The following is a 22475-nucleotide window of genomic DNA, read 5'->3' on the forward strand; positions in this document are numbered from 1 at the left end:
CTCAAGTAACATGGTGCTAATGCAGACTGCAAGAACTGATGCATATGATTTGAAAGGTAGGAGAGATGAATCTGTTAGAATTCTGATGGACTCTGGGTCTCAGAGGACATATGTTACCGAAGAATTGGTTTCGAGATTAAATTTGCATAGGAAACAAACAGAAGAAATATCACTTAACACATTTGGAGTAAAGAAGCCCAAAACAATGAAAACAACGAAAGTCTCTTTAAGAATTAAACTAAAGGATGGACACTTCATGAGAATTGACGCGAATGCTGTGCCTAAAATAACTGGGTCCATACAAAGAAGACCGTTACCACCTATCATCTCTGAAAAAGTACACCACCAATATAAACATTTTCAATTTGCTGATACCCTACCAAAAACTCCAGAAAATTCACCTGTAGACATCCTTATTGGAAATGACTATTACCTCGATTGGATGTTATCAGAAAAAATTGAAGTTGACCAAGGACTGTACTTACTTTCATCAAAGGTAGGATGGATTCTTACTGGAAGAATACAAGAAAATTCTGAGGCATCCAGAGGTAATTTACATGAGTTACTGATAGCAAACAGAAACAACTTTAGTAAGGAACATTGTCTTCATTCGTCAATTGATAAATGTCTGCCCCTGAAATTTTCGTCAAAGGATCTGATAATTAGAACTGAAGACCATTCTCAATTGACGGATGATGAAAAGGCCTTGAAAAACTTTCAAATTACAGAAAATAGCAGATATCGAGTTACTTGGCCATGGAGAGAAAAACATTCTATAAATTTGAAGGGAAACAATTTCAAGACACTAGATGTTGTTCTCAAAGAAGATATCCTAGGAAAAATTGGGCGTTCAGAAGAATTTTCGATTTGTAAATGAGTCGAGATGGACAATTCAGATCGGGAAAAAGTGTGGAAAGATGAATCAGAAGTGACAAAAGTACTAAATTCATGATTGACTTTCCTTGGCCTTGGGAGTGTTGCGAACTGTTGCAATTTTAATGTATCTTCTAGAATTTTGATGATGTACATTTATAATCTAATTATCAAGAAGTCTCTAAAATATGTCAGAATGTGATGACCTAGAATTTTATAGAAGTTTCTATTTCCTGATGTTTCTTCAATACTATATATATGAGAGTTTTTGTGATCTTAATTATTATTCATTTGATTGAGTTTACATTGAGTTTTGATAGAGGAAAGACTGAGTACATATCAGAAACCATCTCATTATCTTAGCCAATGTGGTATTGTGATTGTTAACCCTTGTGGACTTGTTATTTGCCTTTAATCGTCATAATAAATTATAAAAGATTTCTGTGTGATTGTGATTTGCCACAAAAATGACCAACTACTGAGCTTGCCAAATGTGCCAAATATGAATTAAATTAAATATAATAACAGTATTTTTGATATACCAGTATCCAATTTTGTCATTTGTGCCATTCCCTCTACTTTTTTTGTCTTCCTGTATACCTATTTAAATATTTTTGTATCATTTGGTTACTAATTTCTTTTTCGGTTGGCATTCACAACAAAAACAATTTGCATAAAATAATTTTATTGGAATGTTAACAATTTTTTTTATAAAATTGTGAAATATTCAACAATAAATAAAAATAAATCATGACTCTAAAATATGTAAATAAACATTTCAATAAATTTGCAATAATCAAAGTGTAAAATACAATATGAACAAAAATTTCCAAGATTTTCCAAAAAGTATTTGTAGATATACCTGCGTAAAATTACAGAAAAATGTGCTTATAATGAATTGATGCTTATAGCAAAGTAATTTTCATTTCCATTAACTTCAAAATACATTGTAACTTTAATTGATATAACAAATTGCACATATTTCAAAGCAGAACTGTCTGTTTTTGGCATTTAGTTATAAGCTTGTTTTCTTGTATTTTAATGATTGTCAATTTAAACCAAAACTATGCAGCTATTGTTGATATATTGCATACATTATATATGTACATTGTACATATGTATATCAAAATATGCAAACAAATTGTTTTCTGCAACAATAAATGCATCATACAATAAACGGAGAGTTGTTTTAATTTTTCAACAACCTAGCAGTGTTTTAAGGCAAGAATTAGCACCATTGATAAAGTCATGATAACTCAATAAATACAGTAAAATAAGCTGCCTCACAGAGATATGATGTCACAATACTGCAACTTGCCGGCCCTCTGCCACTCAAACTTCCACAGCCCGTGAGAATTGTGCTCGGTGACGTACACTTCCTTTGTCCCCTTCCTGAAGTGGAGGTTACTAGTCCTGGAGAAGGGGCACCTTATGCGGGTGTGGGGGTTCCCTCCCTCTCTTCCAAACACCTCCAGAAATCCCGACCCCCAGTGAGCCACTAAGAGATTGTTCTCCTCATCAAAGTCCATACCATCCGGTCCTCCCTCCAAGTCACCTGTCAATATAAAACTAACAATAAAAACTTCTCTATTGTTACCTGTCCTCCCTCCAAATCACCTGTCAATATAAAACTAACAATAAAAACTTCTCTATTGTAACCTGTCCTCCCTCCAAGTCACCTGTCAAAATATAAAACTAACAATAAAAACTTTTCTATTGTAACCTGTCCTCCCTCCAAGTCACCTGTCAAAATATAAAACTAACAATAAAAACTTCTCTATTGTTACCTGTCCTCCCTCCAAGTCACCTGTCAAAATATAAAACTAACAATAAAAACTTCTCTATTGTAACCATTCCTCCCTCCAAGTCACCTGTCAAAATATAAAACTAACAATGAAAACTTCTCTATTGTAACCTGTCCTCCCTCCAAATCACCTGTCAAAATATAAAACTAACAATAAAAACTCTTTCTATTGTAACCATTCCTCCCTCCAAATCACCTGTCAATATAAAACTAACAATAAAAACTTCTCTATTGTTACCTGTCCTCCCTCCAAGTCACCTGTCAAAATATAAAACTAACAATAAAAACTTCTCTATTGTAACCATTCCTCCCTCCAAGTCACCTGTCAAAATATAAAACTAACAATGAAAACTTCTCTATTGTAACCTGTCCTCCCTCCAAATCACCTGTCAATATAAAACTAACAATGAAACTTCTCTATTGTAACCTGTCCTCCCTCCAAATCACCTGTCAATATAAAACTAACAATGAAAACTTCTCTATTGTAACCTGTCCTCCCTCCAAATCACCTGTCAATATAAAACTAACAATGAAAACTTCTCTATTGTAACCTGTCCTCCCTCCAAATCACCTGTCAAAATATAAAACTAACAATAAAAACTTTTTCTATTGTAACCATTCCTCCCTCCAAATCACCTGTCAATATAAAACTAACAATAAAAACTTCTCTATTGTTACCTGTCCTCCCTCCAAGTCACCTGTCAAAATATAAAACTAACAATAAAAACTTCTCTATTGTTACCTGTCCTCCCTCCAAATCACCTGTCAATATAAAACTAACAATAAAACTTCTCTATTGTTACCTGTCCTCCCTCCAAATCACCTGTCAATATAAAACTAACAATAAAAACTTCTCTATTGTAACCATTCCTCCCTCCAAGTCACCTGTCAAAATATAAAACTAACAATAAAAACTTCTCTATTGTAACCTGTCCTCCCTCCAAGTCACCTGTCAATATAAAACTAACAATGAAACTTCTCTATTGTTACCTGTCCTCCCTCCAAGTCACCTGTCAATATAAAACTAACAATAAAAACTTCTCTATTGTAACCTGTCCTCCCTCCAAATCACCTGTCAATATAAAACTAACAATGAAAACTTCTCTATTGTAACCTGTCCTCCCTCCAAATCACCTGTCAAAATATAAAACTAACAATAAAAACTTCTCTATTGTAACCATTCCTCCCTCCAAGTCACCTGTCAAAATATAAAACTAACAATAAAAACTTCTCTATTGTAACCATTCCTCCCTCCAAATCACCTGTCAAAATATAAAACTAACAATGAAAACTTCTCTATTGTAACCTGTCCTCCCTCCAAATCACCTGTCAAAATATAAAACTAACAATGAAAACTTCTCTATTGTAACCTGTCCTCCCTCCAAATCACCTGTCAAAATATAAAACTAACAATAAAAACTTCTCTATTGTAACCATTCCTCCCTCCAAGTCACCTGTCAAAATATAAAACTAACAATGAAAACTTCTCTATTGTAACCTGTCCTCCCTCCAAATCACCTGTCAAAATATAAAACTAACAATGAAAACTTCTCTATTGTAACCATTCCTCCCTCCAAGTCACCTGTCAAAATATAAAACTAACAATAAAAACTTCTCTATTGTTACCTGTCCTCCCTCCAAGTCACCTGTCAAAATATAAAACTAACAATAAAAACTTCTCTATTGTTACCTGTCCTCCCTCCAAGTCACCTGTCAAAATATAAAACTAACAATAAAAACTTCTCTATTGTAACCATTCCTCCCTCCAAGTCACCTGTCAAAATATAAAACTAACAATGAAAACTTCTCTATTGTAACCTGTCCTCCCTCCAAATCACCTGTCAAAATATAAAACTAACAATAAAAACTTTTTCTATTGTAACCATTCCTCCCTCCAAATCACCTGTCAAAATGTAAAACTAACAATAAAAACTTCTCTATTGTAACCTGTCCTCCCTCCAAATCACCTGTCAATATAAAACTAACAATAAAAACTTCTCTATTGTAACCTGTCCTCCCTCCAAATCACCTGTCAAAATATAAAACTAACAATAAAAACTTTTTCTATTGTAACCATTCCTCCCTCCAAATCACCTGTCAATATAAAACTAACAATAAAAACTTCTCTATTGTTACCTGTCCTCCCTCCAAATCACCTGTCAATATAAAACTAACAATAAAAACTTCTCTATTGTAACCTGTCCTCCCTCCAAGTCACCTGTCAATATAAAACTAACAATGAAACTTCTCTATTGTTACCTGTCCTCCCTCCAAATTACCTGTCAATATAAAACTAACAATAAAAACTTCTCTATTGTTACCTGTCCTCCCTCCAAAACACCTGTCAATATAAAACTAACAATAAAAACTTCTCTATTGTTACCTGTCCTCCCTCCAAATCACCTGTCAATATAAAACTAACAATAAAAGCTTCTCTATTGTAACCTGTCCTCCCTCCAAATCACCTGTCAATATAAAACTAACAATAAAAACTCCTCTATTGTAACCTGATATGGAACACCAGCTCAATAAAAAAAAATTCATAAATGTGTGTACTGATGGGCATAATGAATGAAATTGGAAAATTGGCAATGTACAAATTTATCAAAATTTTAGCCTGTGTTTTATTTTAACACTTAATTCACATTTTTATTTGCCAAATTGAAGCAACTGCAAACAAATGGATTTTTTTCTAATTCTTAAATTAAAATCATTAAAGTGACACTGATATGTGCATAGAAACCCATCAATTAAAATAGTAACATTTTATATTTACCTGGCAGTTTTCCCCATAGTTTCCTCTGCCCCACTTTCCCTGGACCCTGGATGTTGTAGGCCCATAGGGATTTAGTGGGGGTCTCGGCTACAATCAGGGTCTGAGGTCTGCCGTCAGGGGAATGTAAGACAGCGATGCCATTAGGAAACCTCAGCCCTGTATCAATCAACAACATCTCCCTCTGATTGGTGAAGCAGTACACAGATCCAAACAGCTCCTACCAACAAACAAAAAATATTTACTATACGCTGTCGTTTGTTTTGTGGAATTTATAACATCTGAAAGATGAAGGACTTTTATATTTATTGAATAAAGGTAATATTTTGTTACTGTGTGAAAGAATATCAAAACTGTATCTAAACTTTCAATTTTCTTTCCCTTCACAAAGAATGTTGTAAAAATGTCCGTGATTTCTTATGATAGAGTATATATTATGATAAAGACTAAAACTGCCATGAATTATTTGTAAATTGTACTTCATGTATACAATGTTTTGAATTTCACAATCGCGAAGCAATGACTTCTCAAACACTCAACTATGACTTCACAGCCTGTGACACTGTCCTACAAAAAGACAGATGCTATGGGAAAATCAAAGAAAATGAAATAAACAGAAATTTCAATGTTTTGTAGTTGCATGAATATAGAATTTATTTCACTCATGAGACAGAATACTAGTATTAGTTCTTCTCACTCAATATATTATTATAAAAATTCTGTTCTACTCGTGAATTAAATTCTATATAAATGAATATATTTAACTGTTATATAAAAGATTAAAAATATCCTCCAATTTTTTGTTCCGTTGGAATCAATTTCACATGATCTCTTTGACGTGAAGCACTAAGCAAAAGTTTATCATAGAATCAGAACAAAGTATAAATGTTCAGGGTAAATTGAGAGCCACATTCTACACCAAATTATCTGACAAAATAGTTGGCACATGTTTATGCCTTTATAGTAGAATATTGCTGATGTTTTACACATGTATAGTTTCATATCAACAATTGTGACATCACAATAATTTTTTTATGAAAATTATGTTTAATAAAATGGATCCATATACAAACTAGAGGTACTGTGAGCAAAGAGCTCAATAAATGATACCCCCGCCTCCCACATGAGTATTAGCAAAACATGGACACATGGGAGGGGAAGGGGGCTATCAATACGCAAGTTTCGAGATTATCTCCCTTGGTGCGCTCTTTCGTTAAGGAGGGGAGTTTCGTTGCCACGTAAACAAACAGGTGGGACAACTATATTTGATGTTTATATATTGGATACATTGTATCATCGATATACTGGTTTATCATAACTACATGACTGTCAGGATGCACTCTACATTTCGAGAATAACCGAATTAATTTAAAGAAGTCATTTTATAAAGTTAAAGAATCGTAACAAAAAAGAAAATGTCGGTGGATGTGAGACTTTTCAGACATGGGAAGAAATTAGGACCTCTAAGAAAACCGGTACACATGCATCTGATCATTGTACATAGGCGATCTAAATGACACATTGATTCTTTTCCTTATTATAATTTCAAAAAACCCACAAACTTTTTAAAAAAAGAAAAAAAAAGAAGGTTGTACGATCAAGAAAATCGGTTACTTTTTATTAAGACTATGACGTTTCTTTCGTTTTCAAGTACCTATAAATTTAAAGTAGATTTGTAAATATGCATAGTTGAACTTGATAAAATCATCAAATGCATCACTGCTTAATATCATTATCTTTTTATAACATTTAATAAATTTTAAAAGCCATAAATATCGTTCATTTACTTATGCACGTTTCTGTACAGAAACAACCTGTCCCACCTCCCTGCCGAAATGGATACTTTTTGCGCCTCTATCGTAGGAGAGTTACAATCTCGAAACTGGCGTATTAGTGAGCTCATTGCTCACAGTGCCTCTAGTTTATTACTAAGTGATGAAGTAAAATAATACATAAGAGCTCTCTATAATCATGTACATATTTGTACCTCCATTGACCTCTCGTATGGGTGAGGGGCGATTTTTCCAGCTGGCGCTGTTATCCAAAGATTTCCCTCATAATCAAAGGTGCAGTCATTACAGCCCTGCATTGTACGGCCTGTCTTATCCTCTTTACAAATCTATGGGAATATCCAAAATTTAATCAAATACATGTAATACAAAAATAATTTTGCAAGTTTTTCTTACCTGGAATTATTCATTCAACCAGAAATCAATTTACTTGAATTTGATGCATGAAGACAAAAGTTTTGTCCCTTTAAAAGCAGAAAAGTAAAATTGTAAAATAAAAACCCAATAAATATGGATTTTTTTCCTAATGAAAACTAAAAATAAGCCTTTTAATGAAACTCATAAAAGTTACTTTCTGACATGTTAAGCTAAGATTTAATAACAATTTTGATCTCGGATGATCCTCCACCTGTTTGAAGGTACCATTTCTGTCCACAGTGATGAGCCCGAGCCTCATGTCTGCGATCCATAAGACGTTGTCTTTATCACACTGACACCCCGCGGGGATCCCCCCATCTCCATCCACAGCAGGCTCACACAAAATGGAGGACTGAAGAAAAAAATGTTAACATTAAGCCATTATACACTTGTACCACTAATCTCATAGTTGTGTCTGAACCACTAACCTCATAACTAAGTTTGAACCACTTATCTCATAGTTGAGTCTGAACCACTAATCTCATAGTTGAGGCTGAACCACTAATCTCATAGTTGAGGCTGAACCACTAATCTCATAGTTGTGTCTGAATCACTAATCTCATAATTAAGTTTGAACCACTTAACTCATTGTTGAGTCTGAACCACTAATCTCATAGTTGAGGCTGAACCACTAATCTCATACTTGTATCTGAACCACTAATCTCATAGTGAGTCTGAACCACTAATCTCATTGTTGAGTCTGAACCACTAATCTCATTGTTGAGTCTGAACCACTAATCTCATTGTTGAGTCTGAACCAATCATCTCATAGTGAGTCTGAACCACTAATCTCATTGTTGAGTCTGAACCACTAATCTCATTGTTGAGTCTGAACCACTAATCTCATTGTTGAGTCTGAACCACTAATCTCATTGTTGAGTCTGAACCACTAATCTCACTGTTGAGTCTGAACCACTAATCTCATTGTTGAGTCTGAACCATTACTCTCAAAGTTAAGGGGGCCGACTATAGTTTCCATTGCGCAACATTTCGCGCATCTTTGTAAAATGAAGCATATTTACTGTTTTAATGCAATTTTTTTCGCTTAATAAATACAATTAAACAAAATTAAGAAATTTTAGATATAAAAATATAATTACAATTTGATATAACTGATTTTTTAACCGATTTTGCAATTGATAGTAGGTTGACGTCGTTGCAGTGTGTTTTTGACGTTATGATAATCTGTTGCTCTTAAAGAAAGGGGTAATAAAAATATTATTAAAGAAAAAGTAATAAACAGATGCTCTTGAAATTTAAAAAATAGAAATTTGAGAATATCTCCAATATTTTTATTATGTTTTCATGTGAATCCATTGTGTAGGTCATATTTAATAATACTCTATAAAAATAGTTAAATTTGCTAATTTTTTTCATTTTGAGATGTCCCCTCTGGTAACAAGGCGGTAGAATTTTGTGTTTCTTACATATTGTAACGGGGTGGGGGGGCAGGCGGACGGCACCTCTCCTACTACTGCTGGGACCGCACTCCCTCACTCTATCTATAGGGGCTGTCTTATCTTTCGTGGCAAGGCTTGCGTTACACAGCTCAACCCGAGCTCAGGAGGGCTAGTATGGCACAGTGGTTCAAAACTCAACACTCTTTAATCTTATATCACCACACACTAAATTATCTCCCTTTAATCAATGAACTCAGATAATACCCCACTGCCCAAAACCTAAACCTCCTTTTATTAACCCGCGCTCTCTAAGTTACACTAAATTTATAAATACACGAAATCTCTCAGCTTTTCTTCTCTATTTGTCAAGCTCGTTACAATCTAGACCTACGGAAGTCACTAAAATTCTTAAATACTCATTTATCTCATTACTCTGTTCTTACTCTTTTATATCCCACAATTTCCATCTTGTTGGAAAATCACACTTTGATAAAACTTTGTAAATCTCTGTACTTGAAATGAAACAAAATACAGTTTTACCATTTATTATAATAATTATCTCTCAATTAAACAATCAACAAATTCTAAACTCTGTCTCAGTCTGTCTCTTGTCACCTATAAGTCTTATCTTACCTAAAACCAACTTCAATGCAACTCACAAAACTCCTAACTCTCAAAACTTCCTCCCAGACCTCCTGGATGAAAGTAAAAACCAATAACTAAAACTTAATCCCTTAAACCTAATTAATTCCTAACAAATTTCAAACACCAGTAATTCCTGCAAATTTCCTAAGTCTGAATTTCAGTTAAAAACAGTAGCAAAATTTAGAAATACACTAGCTTCCTTAGCTAAATGTATAAAGTACCTAAACAATTTCAAGTAATTCTAAAATTTATCAACAATTTACCAAAAATTCAAACAACCAGCAAATTTTAACCAAGTCCAATTTCTCAGTTAAAATTCACTAAAACTTAGCCAAAACTTCCTATAAAATTCCACAAATATTCCAAAAGTTCCTAAAAATCCTTAAAATAACCCTGGCTCTTCTTAAAATAAAACTAAAAGGTCATTATTAAATCTAAATTCAAAACGCCCAACCCATACTAACTCCTTACCCCTAAAACACGTCCTCTCGAAACAAATCAACCTAGCAGAAGAGCCAAAAATTCCTTGAATCTCTCTCTTTTATACAACAACATGACGTAAAAGTTGGAAACTGTTGGACTCATTGGAAAACGTTGGAGAATCTCTCGTGACATTTCCCGTAAACAGCAAAGTCTATAGAAAAATCTAATAACTACATACAAGACAACTTTTCTGAATGAAAGTAATCTCTGAATACATTCTTCAATTAGAATAAGTAAATTAATCTCCATTTAAATCAACAAATAACACAATTAACTCCAAAAATCCGAAAACTATCGTAACTTTTATGATCGGGCTCAACCTACACAATTTACGACCGCCAAGTTCGTAAACAAATCTACCAGTCTATAAACTGCCGATAATTAACTGAAAACAAGTTAAACTTCAAGAAAACATGATTTCATCTATAAATCTATGGTTTACCTACTACAGAAGACCAATCAAAGTCCCTGAAACATGAAGTAAGCTAAAGTAATACCACAACTTTACTACAGCTACGATCAGCTGATTTCTACGTAACTCAAAACATGTGCACAAACTATTTCAACTCATGTAAATGACTTAAACTTGTCAATAATCACCTATCAACTACATGCAAAGCATAAATCAGTACATATTCTTGCAATGTCAAGTAATTATAACACATATACAAATTCATCTCAACTCTCCTACAATGTCAACAATAATCAGGTTCAATAACTCTGTATAAAACTAATCTGTCAAATCTCTGGACCGTTACACTACCCTCCTCTCAAAATATTTGTGTCCTCACAAATGACTTATCTCAAGTAAATATTAAATCTAAACATTAAGGTCAAAGTGTCTACCTTACAATGTACAATCATCAATACATTACAATATGACATAATATCTGAAATTAGAACTTTGGCTATAATGTACACATACATGTATCAATGCTTTAATTTACCGTCCTTCATTCTTTCCTAGAATAGAATATCACTTAGCACAGTTCCATATAACACAATCACACGTGATTCCTGGTCCTTCTCATCAAGGCATCGTCCCATCAGATTACGTCTTACCGTCAAGCATCACTGTCTGGTCCGTCTCAGCTTGGCTCATGATCATCACCTCATACCATCATGGTAATCATCAAAGCTGTAAAGTGTTTACCTTATTGTACTCCGTCTGCGGGTCCTCTGTGAACGATGAGGGTCTTGCTCCACCAATGCCCCCTTCTCCTGTCCCCTTCATGGCGAGATTCCTGATGATTCCAACGTTGGTTTCCCACTGCACAGGTAAGGCTGCAGTGATGGTTCCATCGTTGCCACCATGGACAGTGGATTTCACAGATGGCAATAAGTTCAGTCTCCTCACTGGCACTGCACCATAGTCGGTATCCTTTCCTTGACTTTGACGTAACATCAATATGTCGGATCCTAAGTCAAACTTCTTAGTTTTGTCTTCTTCATCTCCCTGGATGATCACTGTATTTACCTCTTCCTCAGAGGAATCTGCAATGCTGATTTTACTTCCCATAACATCATCATTATTTTCAACAACATTATCTGCCATTGTCTCTGGATATCTAGCAGGAAGCTCTTCCAACGGTTCCACTATAAAATCGTTTGACACTTCACGACACTCATCTTCTTCTCTATCAACAAGTACTGGTACATCCACAATCATTTCTGATTTGGCAGGAATCTGATAATCTTCCTCAGCACAGACTTTCCTAAGTCTGCTGGGTTGATTGTTCTGGATGCAGGGGATTGAACAACCATTCAACAGGATGACACCCTCTCTAAGATTAATATTTGCTGGTCCACCGGGACCCTTCATCAGCACATCTAAGCCCAATAACGCTTCATCTTCAATTTCAGCAACAACTAATTCTTCCTTAAACTTCAATTCTCCCAATTCAAACTGGAACTTGGCTTTCCCCATCTCCTTCAGAGGTTGGTCATTTACACTGGTTAACATGTAAGACTTCTCTAAGTGGGGTCGTACATCCTCAGGGATCTTCCTGTAGGCTCGGTCTGACAGCACCGTCCGGATAGCTCCCGTGTCGACTGTAAGCATGACCTTCATGCCTTGAATCTTCCCTTTTATGTAGATGCCCTCACTCCTCATGAGTTGTCTTGCAATTTGTGTGATACCTTGATCACCAAGGGTTGTTACTCCTGTTGTACGTGTTGTCTCCTGCATTTTCCTATGACCGTTATCTTTCCCTTCAGTTTGGGTCACTCCCTGGTCAACAGGAGTGACCCTCTCTAGTTTGACGACATGTGGGTCAAATTTGGAGAGGAACTCTGCATCAAGGTTTCATCTCCACTTCGCTGGATATCGTTGGGTCGTTGTTGATTGGCAGTACTAAGAGTACTCTGTTGGAATCTCCCCTCGTTGTTACGAGTTTTCTGTTGATTCCTCAGTGGACAGCTCCTGGCAAAGTGTCCGTTTTGGCCACAAGCAAAACAAATTCCATTATTTGGTCTACTTGTTTGAGGATCTGCTTGTCCCCGGGGTGCTGGTAGGTTACCATTGTAAGGTGATCTTACATTGAAGGCATTGGTGGGATTTTCCCTCCTCCCTGGCCATTGGTTGGAATCAGATGACCTCTCTGTAGACTGTGTCTGTAATTGAGATCTGATTTGTTCCTCTACCAACTGCTTTACCAGATTTTGAAGATCTCCTTCCTGTATGGTGATGGTCCTTGGAGCACCTGTTTGGGGTTTCTGTTGTGCAGACTTCCATCCTGTTGATTGCTTTTCCTGTGGCTTTACTGATTTCTTAACAGGTTTCTGCTTGACTGGAGCATTGACCTGTCTTGTGGGTTTCTTTTCCTTCCTGTCACTGTCTTCTGGATTATGGGGATATCTGGTGGTCTCCAGGTAATGTACCACATGATATACAGCATCCTCGATTGTCTCGGGCTCCTTATTCAGTTCCACAAAAATCCTTGTCTTCTGGTCTCGAAGTCCTAGGAGGAATCTCCTTAACAAATCCTCCTGTCTGATTGAGATGCCTCTGTTTTTGTAAGCTTTATCATACAAACGTTTAAGCTCAGCAGCATAATCCTCGGCTGATTCACCAGGCTGTTGGTTTCTGTGGGTAAACTGCATTATGTAGAGTTTGGTAGTCTCAACTTCACCAAATCTGCTTTGCAGCTCCTTCAGTAGGCGTTTGTAGTTACTTAGGACTGAGGTGGGTAACTGTCCGTATGCAAACTCCCCAGCTACTCCTTGTAGCCTTGGGAGGATTTCACGCAGTTTTTCCTCCTGTGTCCAATGCTCAATATGGGCGACAGCCTCAAATCTGTTGTACCAAACTTCCCATTTTTCAGCCTTTCCTGTAAAAGCTGGTAACTTCACATTTGATTTCTGGCCTTTGTGGGTTGGTTGGAAAATTTCACTGGTCCTGACACTGCCATTTGATGACCGTCTCCTGGGTATTGGTTCTATCTCTTCCTCTGAAGATGAGGGGGATTGATACTGGTCCCTGGGTGTTAACTGGGTTTTCCTCCTCTGATGTGCCATGCTCCTCGCAAGGCGGTCAGAGGACTTGCCATTTTCCAGGTTTTCAACAGCATGGGCAGAATTCCGTTGGTCGGTGAATCCCGCAAAGGCTGTCTGGATAGCTGAGATCTGATTCGTCATCTCCTTCAAGGCTCCTTTTATTTCATTAAAAATACCAAGTGAATTGTCTCCTGCGTCGTTGGAAGAATTTCTTATAGGGATTGGTTGTTCTGTTAGATCAGCGTTTCCCAGCCTCCTCCGTAATCCAGGTCTTCCAACATGCCTCACTGGTGTAGGCCTTCTCACTTCACGTAGATCTGCATCTCGCCTAGTGCTTGGTAGTGATGGACTGCTTCTCATATGGACTTCAGCTCCAACGTTGATTTGTGGTCTGATAGTATTTGGCATGTCATCTTCCTCAGATGACACAAATTCATTTGCTGTAGTTTCATAATCTGTTTCTCCTTCAGTGACCGTCAAGGTTCCAATGTTCATCTCATCATCTGTAATCTGCTGTATCTCCTCATGATCAGCTTGACTTCCCTCTCGTCTAGGTTTTGTTGAGGCTTGTTGTCTCCTCTTCACCATTTTTGTAGTTAGAGATGTTCGTTTCACTGGATTTGTGGTACCAACACTCCTTGGTTGGAAATACAAATCCTACCGGCGACGCCAAGTGTAACGGGGTGGGGGCCAGGCGGACGGCACCTCTCCTACTACTGCCGGGACCGCACTCCCTCACTCTATCTATAGGGGCTGTCTTATCTTTCGTGGCAAGGCTTGCGTTACACAGCTCAACCCGAGCTCAGGAGGGCTAGTATGGCACAGTGGTTCAAAACTCAACACTCTTTAATCTTATATCACCACACACTAAATTATCTCCCTTTAATCAATGAACTCAGATAATACCCCACTGCCCAAAACCTAAACCTCCTTTTATTAACCCGCGCTCTCTAAGTTACACTAAATTTATAAATACACGAAATCTCTCAGCTTTTCTTCTCTATTTGTCAAGCTCGTTACAATCTAGACCTACGGAAGTCACTAAAATTCTTAAATACTCATTTATCTCATTACTCTGTTCTTACTCTTTTATATCCCACAATTTCCATCTTGTTGGAAAATCACACTTTGATAAAACTTTGTAAATCTCTGTACTTGAAATGAAACAAAATACAGTTTTACCATTTATTATAATAATTATCTCTCAATTAAACAATCAACAAATTCTAAACTCTGTCTCAGTCTGTCTCTTGTCACCTATAAGTCTTATCTTACCTAAAACCAACTTCAATGCAACTCACAAAACTCCTAACTCTCAAAACTTCCTCCCAGACCTCCTGGATGAAAGTAAAAACCAATAACTAAAACTTAATCCCTTAAACCTAATTAATTCCTAACAAATTTCAAACACCAGTAATTCCTGCAAATTTCCTAAGTCTGAGTTCCAGTTAAAAACAGTAGCAAAATTTAGAAATACACTAGCTTCTTTAGCTAAATGTATAAATTACCTAAACAATTTCAAGTAATTCTAAAATTCAACAACAATTTACCAAAAATTTCAAACAACCAGCAAATTTTAACCAAGTCCAATTTCTCAATTAAAATTCACTAAACCTGATCAAAACTTCCTATAAAATTCCACAAATATTCCAAAAGTTCCTAAAAATCCTTAAAATAACCCTGGCTCTTCTTAAACTAAAACTAAAAAGTCATTATTAAATCTAAATTCAAAACGCCCAACCCATACTAACTCCTTACCCCTAAAACACGTCCTCTCGAAACAAATCAACCTAGCAGAAGAGCCAAAAATTCCTTGAATCTCTCTCTTTTATACAACAACATGACGTAAAAGTTGGAAACTGTTGGACTCATTGGAAAACGTTGGAGAATCTCTCGTGACATTTCCCGTAAACAGCAAAGTCTATAGAAAAATCTAATAACTACATACAAGACAACTTTTCTGAATGAAAGTAATCTCTGAATACATTCTTCAATTAGAATAAGTAAATTAATCTCCATTTAAATCAACAAATAACACAATTAACTCCAAAAATCCGAAAACTATCGTAACTTTTATGATCGGGCTCAACCTACACAATTTACGACCGCCAAGTTCGTAAACAAATCTACCAGTCTATAAACTGCCGATAATTAACTGAAAACAAGTTAAACTTCAAGAAAACATGATTTCATCTATAAATCTATGGTTTACCTACTACAGAAGACCAATCAAAGTCCCTGAAACATGAAGTAAGCTAAAGTAATACCACAACTTTACTACAGCTACGATCAGCTGATTTCTACGTAACTCAAAACATGTGCACAAACTATTTCAACTCATGTAAATGACTTAAACTTGTCAATAATCACCTATCAACTACATGCAAAGCATAAATCAGTACATATTCTTGCAATGTCAAGTAATTATAACACATATACAAATTCATCTCAACTCTCCTACAATGTCAACAATAATCAGGTTCAATAACTCTGTATAAAACTAATCTGTCAAATCTCTGGACCGTTACAATATATTGTATAATATAGTATTACTCATCAAATATTATAGTTTGAACAAAATGTCTATTGTAGTATTTGTATAATTTGCTTTCAAGTGCTAAAAATTGGCATTTTCCTATATAATCCTATAGTAAATGTACCTGTATTTTGAGGCGGTCCCTCAAAAATACCTGGACAGTAGATTTTCCCCAAACTTTGCATGTACACTGAAGTTAATGTAAGTTATATATGGTATAAAAATGAAGAGTTTCGCTATTGTAGTTTTCACACAATAAAACTATAGTCGGCCCCCTTAAGTCTGAACCACTTATCTCACAGTTGAGTCCACTAATCTCATGAACCACTTAATTATCCTGAGATTTTAAGTCCTATGCATTATTCTGAGTCTAGACCGCTGATTCTTTGGTTGTGAGTTCCAGTATAAATCCCATAAGACTGCACGCTCCATTAAATTATGAATGACTGCACTTGTTAAACATAAGCTGTATGCATTTAGATGTCCACCAAAACTCACACAACTTGCATGTATTGTTTCTCATTGTTAGCATGTTATCCTGTTTTATATACTATAAACATACTTAGCCATTACAATAAGACTTCATTATGTAAATTAAAATCAATGATATTACCATGGCAATACAACTTCATCACTTTCCTGTAAGTGATAATAACAGAGTGATTAACACACATTGTAAGTCTATCAGTAATAATTTCACCATAAACAAATACTCATGCAGGACTCTAACAATCTAGCTATTCCTGGAGGTAATGCCCTTATGGGTGGGTATAATTCTATTATCTTAGAAATTATTTTTCGGTTAAAGTTACAGAAAATCTGTTTAATGAAATCATGTTTCCAGTAGATACTTAGAGAGGAAAGGTATAAATATATATTTGTTTATTACTCAATCATTACCTTCATTTTTATTTACTTAGGTAATTACTTATCACACTCCTACTCTCGCATTCAGTCAATATAAGCCTTGCCTTAACTGAATTGATACATTATATCCTATTATTTTGATAATCATGCTGAACAAGATATGTTTAAAATGTTTAACTCTCCTCTTTGTTTGTTTGTAGGGTTTTCGGGGGGGGGGGGGGGGGGGGGGTTAAAATTTGATTTCATTTCATGCTTCCTTGAGGAGTCTTGATTCTTTATAAATACTTGTTAATGACCCACATTTTTCTCCTTTGAAAAGTTTATATTGTGCTCCCTGTGGGGTACTGCTTTTCTGTCGCTTTACGTCATTGTTTCTTAGACAATTCAAGATCATAGCGCCTAGCCTAGCTGCTAGTCAGATATTTAGGTTAATTGAACACATGGTATGATTAAGTTCATTATCACTTGTTTCCCTACATAGTACTATAAACATGATAAAAGCATATCATTCAAGGATACATGGACCTACAAAACTGCTACTATCTTTTATTTTAGTGATCAGAAAGTTTATTTAATTCAGCATTCGCTCTCACATCCCTTGCCATTCTACTGTTTTCTAGTAGACTTTTTCAACTGAATGCATGAGGTTAACATGTTATAACTTGGAATAATTTTACAGTAGAAACATTTATCATTCTTTTTTTAGATTGAGTACAATCTCTTGATATAGTTATATACATGTAGCTTGAATTGGCTAAACAGGGTGACTGGCTGTTCAAAAAAGCTTTAGTTTGCTATCTTATCATACTTAAGTTTTTTTTAGTATGTTAATGTATATGAAAAACTGTATGTCATCCTATTTTTTTTTTATTTAAAGGCCTATCAGAATCTACATTGCTGTTTTCACTAGACTCCTATTTAATTTATTGGTCCTTCTAAATGCTATTATCTTTATTATGAACAGGATTAAGGTTAAACACAGATGATAAATACCTGCCACTGCACTTAACATACATGTATATATAATGTACATTTAGCCCAACACTAGGTTTACGCTAACTGTTAATGTACCAGATATTTTATTTCTTAAGTTTTCTGATACTTTGTTTTCCTTTAGGGTGCTTTATTATACCCCCCGCTTGAAAAGCGGGAGGGTATATAGTAATCGTTAATTCCATCCGTCCGTCCGTCCGTCCTTCTGTCTGTCCGTCCGTCCGTCTGTTACACTTTGGGGTACCCATCTCTTATCCGTAACTCCTCTCATACCACTGAATGAAATTTGATGAAACTTTCACAGAATCTTTATTACATATTGCCATTGTGCACCTCCTATTTTACTTTTTGATCCGACACATATTTTGGGTTTCCCGGCCACAGGAAAACATGGACTGTTTCACCAGTTATAATCATATGGGAGGGCGGGGGGTATCATTTAGTGAGCTCATCGCTCACAGTACCTCTAGTTTTAACAAGACCCCCACTGGATAGCTGCAATAATGTTGCCCTCCCCTCCTTTTTTTATTTGGGAGAGAGCTACAGCTCCTTAGGATCTCTGTAATGGTGCAAGTGCAAGACGAGAGTGATTCACTTCCGCAAAGATTTCAGCTAAAATTATCAGTAAATGGCTATTTAATTAATGTTTCTTACTTTAACTCCAAAAATGTAGTTATGCAAGACATAAATCAATCCAAAAATACACACAACAATCCATATATCGGTTATTTTTCGTGTATGTCAACATCACAACTTGAATTTATCCACTATGTTTACCAACGTTGATCAATTTTATTTCGGGACAGCCAATGAAATTAGGGATCTATAGAGAGAGGATCTGATTCTCTACAGGAATTACCTTTTTTAAGGCATAATACCCAGTACATGTAATTGCTGTTTATGAAAAAATATCACATGGAATGGTTTAATTATTGATGTTTAGTGATGCTATACAGCACAATCATTTAGTTACCCTAACATTTGCTTCATCAAGTTATTCTTAACTTCAAGAGCAAGTCTCATTGCATCACGCGAGAAGTCTGTCTTGACTTCTGAAGAGAGTGACTGGTTAAAAAACAGATTTATTATACCCCCCGCTTGAAAAGCGGGAGGGTATATAATAATCGTTAATTGCGTCCGTCTGTACGTCTGTCCGTCCGTCCGTCTGTCCGTATGTCCTTCCGTCTGTCCGTCCGTCCGTCTGTTACGCTTTGGGGTACCCATCTCTTATCCGCAACTCCTCTCATACCACTGAATGAAATTTGATGCAACTTTCACAGAATCTTTATTACATATTGCCATTGTGCACCTCCTATTTAACTTTTTGATCTGACACATATTTTGGGTTTCCCGGCCACAGGAAAACATGGACTTTTTCACCAATGATAACCATATGGGAGGCGGGGGGTATCATTTAGTGAGCTCATCGCTCACAGTACCTCTAGTTTCTGTGTTGAAATAGGGAAAACAAAATAAAGCTGGTAAAAGTAGAGAAAATTTCCTTTCCAACAAGCCTTTAAAGGCCTTCTTACGTTCAGTATTTTTATACCCCCCGCTTGAAAAGTGGGAGGGTATATAGTAATCGGTATTTCCGTCCGTCTGTCCGTCCGTCCGTCTGTCCGTCCGTCTGTTACGCTTTGGGGTACCCATCTCTTATCCGCAACTCCTCTCATACCACTGAAGGAAATTTAATGAAACTTTCACAGAATCTTTATTACATATTGCCATTGTGCACCTCCTATTTTACTTTTTGATCTGACACATATTTTTGATTTTCCAGAGCAAAACATGGACACTGCCATTATATTCATATGGGAGGCGGGGGTATCATTTAGTGAGCTCATTGCTCACAGTACCTCTAGTTTTATTAGGTTTCCGAATTTTACAGACATTGTTGTTGACGGTGAATAAAAATTTCATCTTTCTAGAAGTAAGTTGAAAAACAATTCATTTGTCTGCAGCCACCTGTATTTAAAAAATATATTTGCACCATTACGAAGATGCAGTAGAATTGTAGCCATCTCCAGAAAATATCAGATTTAAAATATCGGAAAAGGCTACGTACATTATCGCAGCTAGACGTTGGAATGCAATTTTTTTTTAAACTGACAATCTAATGTCATATAGGATCTGTTTGTCAATGTTGAATGAAGCTAAATAAAGTATCAGAAACACAAAGTAAAGTACTGATGATTAAATTAAAGCAGGAAAACGTGGAATACGACAAGAAATACTCAAAAGTATGTGACAAAAAAATGTTGGCGTATATCAAAGGTTTTTACAATGCTTGGATCTGTAGCTCTCTTTTTGCCAGTCAAACATAAAGGGATTGTGCTGGACTTTAAAATCACATGATCAAGTCACAGGTGCTTGAGGACAGGACCCCCCCCCCCCCTTAATATAGACCCCCGGGCCTGTTAGACTTTTTTTCACTTCTAAACCGCTGATGCAAATGAAATGTCTCTAATTATTTTTCAAATACCTGATTTGCATGTGAGAGTTATGCCCTTTTAAAAATGCAATTTATAAAAATATCTTCTTTTACTTAAATATTTGTGTAAATCGACAAAACGTTTGAAAATAAAATTTGAATGAAGAATTCGTACAAAAAAACAAGAATATAATTATCTATTGTTGATATTTTACACGCATATTTGGGTATATGGGGGAATGTCAGACTGCTCGGCCCAACGACACCTCGGCCCAACGATACCTCGGCCCATTGACACCTCGGCTTCGACGGCTCGGCCCAAAATTAAAGACACCTCGGCTCACATTAAAGTCTGCTCGGCCCAAACAAAAATATATCATTTTAATATTAAATATATCTATTATTTTATTTATTTATGCTGTTACATATCTATGAAATGCAAAAGAAAATTAATTTGATACATTTGCAATCTTCCAAGACGGCAATTTGACGGTCATTAAAGAAAGACAATCCATTAGTAACTTCATTAATTATAAGTGCTAATCATTAAACAAACAAGAAGACGCAGTGCATCCTTTTCGAGTCTCGAGCGCGTGACATAGGGGGTGGTGACTATGGGGAGTTAATTATGAGAAGCCATAATTGCGAGACTTAATCATGTTAATGAAAAGTTCCTTTAAGAAACCATTGTTGATATTTTACTGAATTGATTAGAAAAAGTTTTTAAAATAAAACAGTAAAATATATATATATCAAAAATAAACAAATCATGCAATAAATCTTGTGGACAAGGACATAAACTTCTGTGTAGACCTATTTTACTGAATTGATTAGAAAAAGTTTTTAAAATAAAACAGTAAAATATATATATATATAAAAAATAAACAAATCATGCAATAAATCTTGTGGACAAGGACATAAACTTCTATGTAGACCTATTGGTTTACACATAATTATTAGTAAATTCATCAGTCAGTCGGGAGAGGGCAACCAAACATTTTTTTTTTAAATGGCTAATAAATACATAAATAATGAATTGAATTGAATTGAATATAATGTTGCATTATAATAAACAACAAAGCAAAAAATAAATAGACCTGTTACCCAAACAACGGATTGTAATTTGATGTTGTGCTGTGGTTTGTTACAAAATACTGATCGAAATACTGAAATTATCATATATCTATTGTAAACGTATACATAGTATACATTTACATTACCATAGAAAATACAAAAAAAAAAAAAAATGAGAGAATAAATAAAAATTAAACTAATTTAAACAAAATAAATTTAATTTTATTCCTTGGGCCGAGCAGTCTTCAGTATGGGCCGAGGTGTCAATGATTTGTCAGGGCCGAGGTGTCAACCAGCATGGGCCGAGGTGTCGTTGGGCCGAGTAGTCTGTCTGCCATATGGGGAACATCGGGAATTAGTTCTCTCCTCATTACTTCCGTTCAATAAGCTTTTTACGGAGTTGGCAACCTTGTTGATTTTTATAGAGAGAATGTAGTGTAGATTTAATAGAACGTTTGTTTTAGGTAATTTTTCGATTTGCTGGTATAGATCTTATCACAAATATGGCAATGAAAGATTTTTTATGAGAAAAAAATCGAAAAAGCCCAGGGGTCTATATCGAAGGGGGGGGGGGTCCTGTCCTCAAGCACCTGTGGATCAAGTGACACTTAATTATGCCTCGATCTCTCAATACCTTGCTATTCTTCAGATCAATGCGAAGAACCTGGCCCGCAAAACTGCCATTTTTCTCTACTTCAGGTGCAACCATGTAGAAATTATCGTCCTTGTCAAATACAGGGCCTTCAGCCCCCATCATGCCATCTACAAGTTTTGTAAACTTTGGCTCAACCACCTCCATCGTGTCCATGTTTATCTTTTCAGCTTTCGGCAGTTGTCGTAATCTGAAGATAAATATTTTTCTGCTTATTTTTTTAGCATTAGAAGTAATGTTGA

At 35.7% G+C, this 22475-nt stretch overlaps 2 protein-coding genes across 2 annotated transcripts; one reads left to right on the forward strand and one right to left on the reverse strand.

Moving 5' to 3' along the window:
- Positions 1–10: 10 nt before the first annotated feature.
- On the forward strand, positions 11–877 carry LOC134252748 (uncharacterized). The gene has a single exon (XM_062735251.1). It carries the CDS (start codon positions 11–13, stop codon positions 875–877), a length of 867 nt encoding a protein of 288 aa, XP_062591235.1.
- Positions 878–2026: 1149 nt separating this feature from the next.
- Positions 2027–22423, reverse strand: LOC134252764 (diisopropyl-fluorophosphatase-like). Its single transcript, XM_062735276.1, has 5 exons — positions 22216–22423; positions 7869–8009; positions 7438–7569; positions 5454–5670; positions 2027–2428 (listed from the first exon to the last, which is right to left on the reverse strand). The coding sequence occupies exons 1-5, from the start codon at positions 22387–22389 to the stop codon at positions 2157–2159; spliced, it is 936 nt and encodes a 311-aa protein (XP_062591260.1). The 5' UTR covers positions 22390–22423; the 3' UTR covers positions 2027–2156.
- Positions 22424–22475: the final 52 nt, after the last annotated feature.

This window comes from Saccostrea cucullata, unplaced genomic scaffold (assembly GCF_032062105.1).
Source record: "Saccostrea cucullata isolate Sc308-1 unplaced genomic scaffold, CSIRO_AGI_Scuc_v1 ctg101, whole genome shotgun sequence".
Classification (NCBI taxonomy): Eukaryota; Metazoa; Mollusca; class Bivalvia; order Ostreida; family Ostreidae; genus Saccostrea; species Saccostrea cuccullata.

Excerpts from the sequence above, each read along its gene's own strand:
- LOC134252748 (XM_062735251.1), top strand. The coding sequence starts at position 11 with ATGGTGCTAATGCAGACTGCAAGAACTGATGCATATGATTTGAAAGGT.
- LOC134252764 (XM_062735276.1), bottom strand. The coding sequence starts at position 22,389 with ATGGACACGATGGAGGTGGTTGAGCCAAAGTTTACAAAACTTGTAGAT. Across the intron at positions 7,570-7,868 it reads GAAATGGTACCTTCAAACAG|ATTTGTAAAGAGGATAAGAC; the intron begins GTGGAGGATCAT and ends ATATTCCCATAG. Across the intron at positions 2,429-5,453 it reads ACTATGGGGAAAACTGCCAG|GTGACTTGGAGGGAGGACCG; the intron begins GTAAATATAAAA and ends TTATATTGACAG.